This window comes from Sinocyclocheilus anshuiensis, unplaced genomic scaffold (assembly GCF_001515605.1).
Source record: "Sinocyclocheilus anshuiensis isolate Anshui unplaced genomic scaffold, SAMN03320099.WGS_v1.1 scaffold1072, whole genome shotgun sequence".
Lineage (NCBI taxonomy): Eukaryota > Metazoa > Chordata > Actinopteri > Cypriniformes > Cyprinidae > Sinocyclocheilus > Sinocyclocheilus anshuiensis.
In genome coordinates, this window is record NW_015548242.1 from 697,374 (window position 1) to 704,218 (window position 6,845).

A 6,845-nucleotide genomic window follows, 5' to 3' on the forward strand; every position below is an offset into this window, starting at 1 on the left:
TATATATATATATATATATATGTGACCCCACATTTTTCTTGGTTTAATCTCATTCTTTCCGTTGACTCTCGCCACAGCTTGCTTGATGTTCTGCTGGCTGCCAACTTTCCGTAATTAGCTCTCTCTCTCCCTGCACTCACAGTGAGGCAGAGTGCAGCCAAATGTAAATCTCTCCAGAGGCTTTCCACAGTATGAACATGACACACATCTGGAGGATGCCAGATTCTTGACATGTTACAAGAACCAGTCAGTACGACCAGTGCAGGACCATTTGTCTTCTTGTATGCACTGCCACCTCCTTCGTCTTATTCACTTTTTCCATTCTGCACTCCCCCTCTCTCTCTTTCCCTGTTGTGTTAGTTTTTACTGCATGGCTCTGGTGAATGCACTCCCTTTAATCTCATGTCAGATGCTTAATGCAGAGTTATTTTTTGGTATTTGGAGAAAACTTCCACTTGTTATGAAAGGAAGAAACAGCCTTGCATGTTTTTCCACCACAAAAATACCTGCTGGGTATGTGCAGAAGTTAATTGTTACTTTGTAAAACAGCTTGGAAGATGAATCATAGTTCAAAGCAGTTTAGAGAACGGTACATCTGAACTGAAGACGGCACCATATGTTGGGTAGTTTCAACATTTTTCAAATGTTAACTATATGTGCATGGCCATACGGGGGAAAAATCCTATTAAATGTACAGAAAGACAACAAAAGCTGTTTATTTGCGTGCGATCTGCATGTACATGTGTGCAGGCTGTATCAGCTGGGGGAAAGGTTGAGTGTGGAGTGAAGCATTCTTTCCATTACCCTGACCAAATCAATGCACTGAGCTCCCAGCCAGAACACCACTTCCCCTCCCCCACTCCAGTGGTGACAAGGGGGCCAGTGGAAAGAGCTGACCCAGGCGCAGCACACTGGCTGGCCTAATTGCAGTTCTGGCCTCCTGCTTCTTTTCTTGGTGCTTGACAGTGGTTGCCCCAGCGCATGTCCTCTCTATACAGATAAATACTCAAGCACATGGACATGGGAGCAACTGTTGCAACAATATATATCCATTGGTTGTTAAAGGAACAGTTCCCCAAAAATGAAAATATGCTTAAAATGTTCTCACCTTCAGGCCATTCAAGGTAAAGATGAGTTTGTTTCTTCATCGGAGCAGATTTTAGCATTACATCACTTCATCTCTAACCAATGGATCATCTGCAGTGAATGGGTGACATCAGAATGAGAGTCCAAACAGCTGATAAAAATATCACAATAATCAACACACGACTCCAGTCCATCATACATAACATATTTTCAGGTGAAAAGCTGCATTATTGTGATGTTTTTATCAGTTGTTCGTATAAATGTACATACATTTAAAAAAAAATACAAATATGAAAAACTTGAGGATTTACAATGCGTTAAACGCGACATCGCAGTCTTGTGAAAAGGGTCCATTTTGCACATAGATCGATAGCCTGTAAGTGTCTAAATAATATAAAATACATTACACAAGGGGGCCAGTGGAAAGAGCTGACCCAGGCGCAGCACACTGGCTGGCCTAATTGCAGTTCTGGCCTCCTGCTTCTTTTCTTGGTGCTTGACAGTGGTTGCCCCAGCGCATGTCCTCTCTATACAGATAAATACTCAAGCACATGGACATGGGAGCAACTGTTGCAACAATATATATCCATTGGTTGTTAAAGGAACAGTTCCCCAAAAATGAAAATATGCTTAAAATGTTCTCACCTTCAGGCCATTCAAGGTAAAGATGAGTTTGTTTCTTCATCGGAGCAGATTTTAGCATTACATCACTTCATCTCTAACCAATGGATCATCTGCAGTGAATGGGTGACATCAGAATGAGAGTCCAAACAGCTGATAAAAATATCACAATAATCAACACACGACTCCAGTCCATCATACATAACATATTTTCAGGTGAAAAGCTGCATTATTGTGATGTTTTTATCAGTTGTTCGGATTCTGATGGCACCCATTCACTGCAGAGGATCCACTGGTGAGCAAGTGATGTAATGCTAAATTTCTCCAAATCTGTTCTGAAGAAACAAACTCATCTACATCTTTTATGGCCTGAGGGTCAGTACTTTTTCAGGCAATTTTCATTTTTTTTCTGAGTGAACTATTCCTTTTAAGGGAAATGGTTCACCCAAAAATAGAAATTCCATCATCATATACTTACCTTTATTGTTGTTCCAAACCTGACTTTTATTCTTCTGTGGAACACAAAAGAAGATATTTAGAAAAATGTTTTTGGACACACAATGAAAGTCAGTGGAGTAAAGCAACACTAGACCCCAGCTGACTTTCATTGTGGAACCGAAAAGTTATTATTATTATTAATTTTTCGAGTTATTAAAAAAAAAAATCATATTTGTGTTCAGCAGAAAGAAGAAAATGCAACTCAGGTCCGGAACATTAGGCTGAATAAATTATGACAATTTAATTTTTTGGGTGAACTATGCCTGAGGTGTGTCAAAAAAAAACAAACAAAAAAAAAAACAACAACAGCAGTTTTGCAGTTGGAGGAATTTCTTTGGGAAGATGGACACAAATCAAATCTAGTCTAGGAGTAAACTTTTCATTGGTGACCCTCAACTGACAGTGTAACTTTATACATGAGGTTTAATCGGCATCTGGGAAAGCCACCATCCACAAACTTGAACTTGACGTCTTTTCAGTGGCATTCTTGGTCATTTTGAGGGCTGGCTTTGGGGTATGCAGAACTTGTCTATATCTACTGTTTTTGTATTATAGCTGAAGATGTTAAGAATACAAATAGCACCATGCAATCAATGAGGCATAATGGTTTTCAGTTGCATTGCCTATAGGTTTGGAATATATTTGACCTTATGTATGACCCATACAACAAACATCCTCTAAAAATTAGCATTTGAGGGAGTAATCTGCCTAATAGCTTTAAATGGAGCACTAAACTAAAATGGACTGACCGTGGCATTTCATCGTAGTCCTTTAGGAACATAATTTCAGTGATTGGATTTCACTGATTGTTTCCATATTGTTGTAGAAAAGCCCTCAGTCATTCGACTGTATCCGAGAAAAAGGACGATACGGGGTTGTTCAGGACAGCATCCACTTAGATCTGGATATCTGAACAAATCTTTTCACAATAGCAGCAGATTCAAAGTGAGGTCATGGAACACGAGCAAATACTTCCGTTATGAACAGCAGTGCACCTTATGGATAAAACAATACACAACTTTTTTAAACAATTTAAATCTTTAAAAATAATCAAGTATGGAAGACTTACGACAACAAAATATATCAACTCTTATATTCTTCTGAAAGACAGACTGGGTGGGAAAAAAAACAGAAACTCAGTTCAGATTGGGATTTAATAATAAAAAACATTGAAAGTTATATCTATAATTGTATTTACATATTTCAAACCATTTATTATTATACAAATTTTGGAAATAAATATTTACAAACCAACAACATTAAGTTGTACAAAAAAACATTTCCCCTCCATGTCCAGTGCCAAAAAAGTTGACAAAAATACATTGAGAGAAATAGCCTTTTAATAGCCATTATTTTTGTTGTTATTCCTGCAAAAATAGCTGACACCTTTATAATGTTTACTGACCAGATATCGCTTTCAAATAAACTAAACTGTAACAGGCTTATGGAGGATATTCACATGCCCTTTTTAAATGATGATTGACATGTCCATAATATTTTTTGCTTTAACAGAATAAACTTGTAAGAAAAAAACTAAGATTGGTTTTAGCTGTCTCTACTTTAATTTTTCCACTGGGCAGTGCTTTTCTCATAGCTAATGTCTTTCAGTGTATACAAAATTCTTCCTTTGTTAGAAAAAACAATAAGGTGAAATGATCATTTTTAAGGAAAACATATAAACAACAATAAATAATAAATATTGCTTGTTAATTAATGCTATTGCCTATTCAGTTTGTCAAATAAGGCAAACATTGATAAAATGTTCAATACAAAACAAAGTCCACTTAATTGGTGATATATAGTAATAAACCTTTGATTTAATTCAAACATCTATCAAAAATTTGATCTATGGTGTAAGATTAAGAACAATGAGCAAAACCTCAAGATCTTCAGGGGAGTCAATAAAAAAGTTGTTAATGCTAGATTTGAAATAAATAAATGTGAATTAATGTTCAACTTTAAAAGAAGTCTTATCAGAAAGACAAATCCTCTTTTGTCTTACGAACAGAAAACAAAGAAACCCAGAGCTGAAGGACTAAGAGTGATCTGTGGGTTTCACAGCACTGCAAGGTCATGACAGGACTTGGAGCGCACTTTCAGGGCCATCTTCTTGTTGTTCTTGGCTACAAGTCGATCTAGGAAGCGTCTGGCTTTCTTGGTGATGCTCTCTTTTCGCTTGTAGATGGAGCGTCGGCGCTCATTGATCTCTTTGCTGTCTCGCCGCAGTCGGATCTGCCTCACAATGCCCTCAAAGAGCTCGTGAACGTTGTGGTGGAGAGAGGCAGAGGTTTCTATGAACTTGCAGTCAAATACCACCGCACAAGCCCGACCCTCTGCCACAGAAGACCAGGATTGTGTAAAACCAAACCCGTCACAAGGCTTTGAAGGCTTATGCATCTGCACCATGTCAAACAATTGTGCATTCATGAGTTAGACTGTGATATACCCGACCATTCAAAGTTTGGGGTAAGATTTTTAAATGTTTTTAAAAGAAGTCTCTTATGCTCAGCAAGGTTGCATTTATTTGATTAAAGGGGTCATATGATGCGATTTCATGTTTTCCTTTGTCTTTGGAATGTTAAAGGGGACATATGACGTTGCTAAAAAGAACATTATGTTGTGTATTTGGTGTAATGCAATGTGTTTATGTGGTTTAAGGTTAAAAAAACACATTATTTTCCACATAATGTACATTATTGTTGCTCTTCTATGCCCCGCCTTTCTGAAACGCGTCGATTTTTACAAAGCTCATCGTTCTGAAAAGCGAGGTGTATGCTGATTGGCCAGCTATCCAGTGCGTTGTGATTGGCTGAATACCTCAAGCGTGTGACGGAAATGTTACGCCCCTTAAAACACTGTGATGCCGTCTCCCAGCACGGCGAAACAAAACCAATAAAACCCATTACAAACGAGGCATTTGTTGCATTTATGCTACTCTGCAGGTTCAGGAAACAGTCACACAGCGTCACACATGGCGGGCTTCAGTGAGCGGAGGCCAGCTGCCTTGAGAAAGGCGTGGCCGGAAGGCGTGCGGCAACCACATGTGACGACCCCGGGCTGGACTCCGCTTCGTCCATGGTGAAAGCCGATCCGGTGAAAACACGCCCCCACATGTCTATGTCACTGTGTGGGAAGATTTGCATAACACCGCCCAAATGTATACGCAAAGAAAAAAGGCGTAACTTTTATTCTCGCTGCAGTATTGTTGCTGCCTTTGCCATGTCGTGGAGACGCTGTGTGTTTTGTTGCGAAAGCCAAACTACTTTTGTTTTTTACTTTGCCTTCCAGTGGTTAAGTTGTATTTACAATTTACAACTCAAATATTCGAGTGTGTGCAGCGCATTTTACGGAGCAAAGTTTCCTGAACCTAGTAAGGGGCGTAACATTTCCGTCACACACTTGAGGAATTCGGCCAATCATAACGCACTAGATAGCTGGCCAATCAGAGCACACCTCGCTTTTCAGACCGATGAGCTTTGTAAAAATCGACGCGTTTCAGAAAGGCGGGGCATCGTCATATGACCCCTTTAAAAATACACCAAAACAGTAATATTGAGCAATATTATTAGAATTTAAATGAACTTTTCTATTTCAGTATATTAAAATGTAATTAATTCCTGTGATGGCAAAGCTGAATTACTCCAGTCTTCAGTGTCACATGATCCTTAAAAAATAATTCTAATATGCTGATTTGGTGCTCAAGAAACATTTCTTATTATTATCAATGTGAAAACACTTGTGATGCTTAACATTTTTTTGGAAACAGTGACACATTTTATTCAGGATTCTTCGATGAATAGAAAGAATAGCATTTATTTGAAATAGAAATCTTTTGTAACATTATAAATGTCATTTTTTATCTAAAAATGATCAAATTTCTTCAAATTCTTTCATTAAAATCTTTCCTTATACCGAACCAAACTTTTAATGGTAGTGTATAACATCCCACTATGATCTGTCTATGGGAATGATACAAATCAAAACTCTTCTCACCTTCCACTGCCACCTCTCGAGATCGCACTAAGTCACTTTTGTTGCCCACAAGGATGATGGGAATGTTTTCAGCCTGCCGGATGCGACGCAACTGGATTCGTAACTCCGATGCGCTCTCAAAGCTGCTGCGGTCGGTGATCGGTGATGGAATGATGTAAGCATTGCCCACCTGCATGCAGTAATCCTGCACCCACTTCTCATCTTCCTCCTTCCTCCTTAAAAAAGTAGTTAAACATTTTAAAGGAATACTTTACAAAAAATGTAAATTCATTGTTTACTCAACCTCATGTAGTTAAAAAAAACCTTAACTTTCTTTCTTTAATGAAACACAAATAAGTGACAAACACAAGATATTTTTACTGAAGAAATTATTCTTTTTTTTTTTCAAAACAATCACAAGGTTTTCAAGCTTCAAAAACAAAAGTATCATAATAGTAGTCCATACTCACGTCATATTTTCTACACTAACGATGTAGTAAATTAGTAAATGTAGTAAACGATGTAGTAACAATGCTAAAGGTTTGGGGTCAGTACTTTTTTTAAATACTTTTGTTCAGCAAGGATGCATTAAATTGATCGAAAACAACAGTAAAGACTTTTATAATGTTATAAAAGTTCATATATGCCCCCCCCCCCCAAAAAAAACC

The 6,845-nt window shown here is 38.0% G+C and overlaps 1 protein-coding gene across 2 annotated transcripts in view; it reads right to left on the bottom strand.

The window, feature by feature from the left end:
- Positions 1–3,485: 3,485 nt before the first annotated feature.
- Positions 3,486–6,845, bottom strand: part of LOC107655086 (GTP-binding protein REM 1-like) — a 12,360-nt gene continuing 9,000 nt past the window's right edge. For both annotated transcript variants that reach the window (XM_016442503.1, XM_016442504.1), the window contains exon 5: positions 3,486–4,538. In XM_016442503.1, coding sequence (XP_016297989.1) covers positions 4,261–4,538 — 278 coding nt within the window. In that variant the 3' untranslated portion in view covers positions 3,486–4,260. The remainder of the gene's footprint in view (positions 4,539–6,845) is intronic.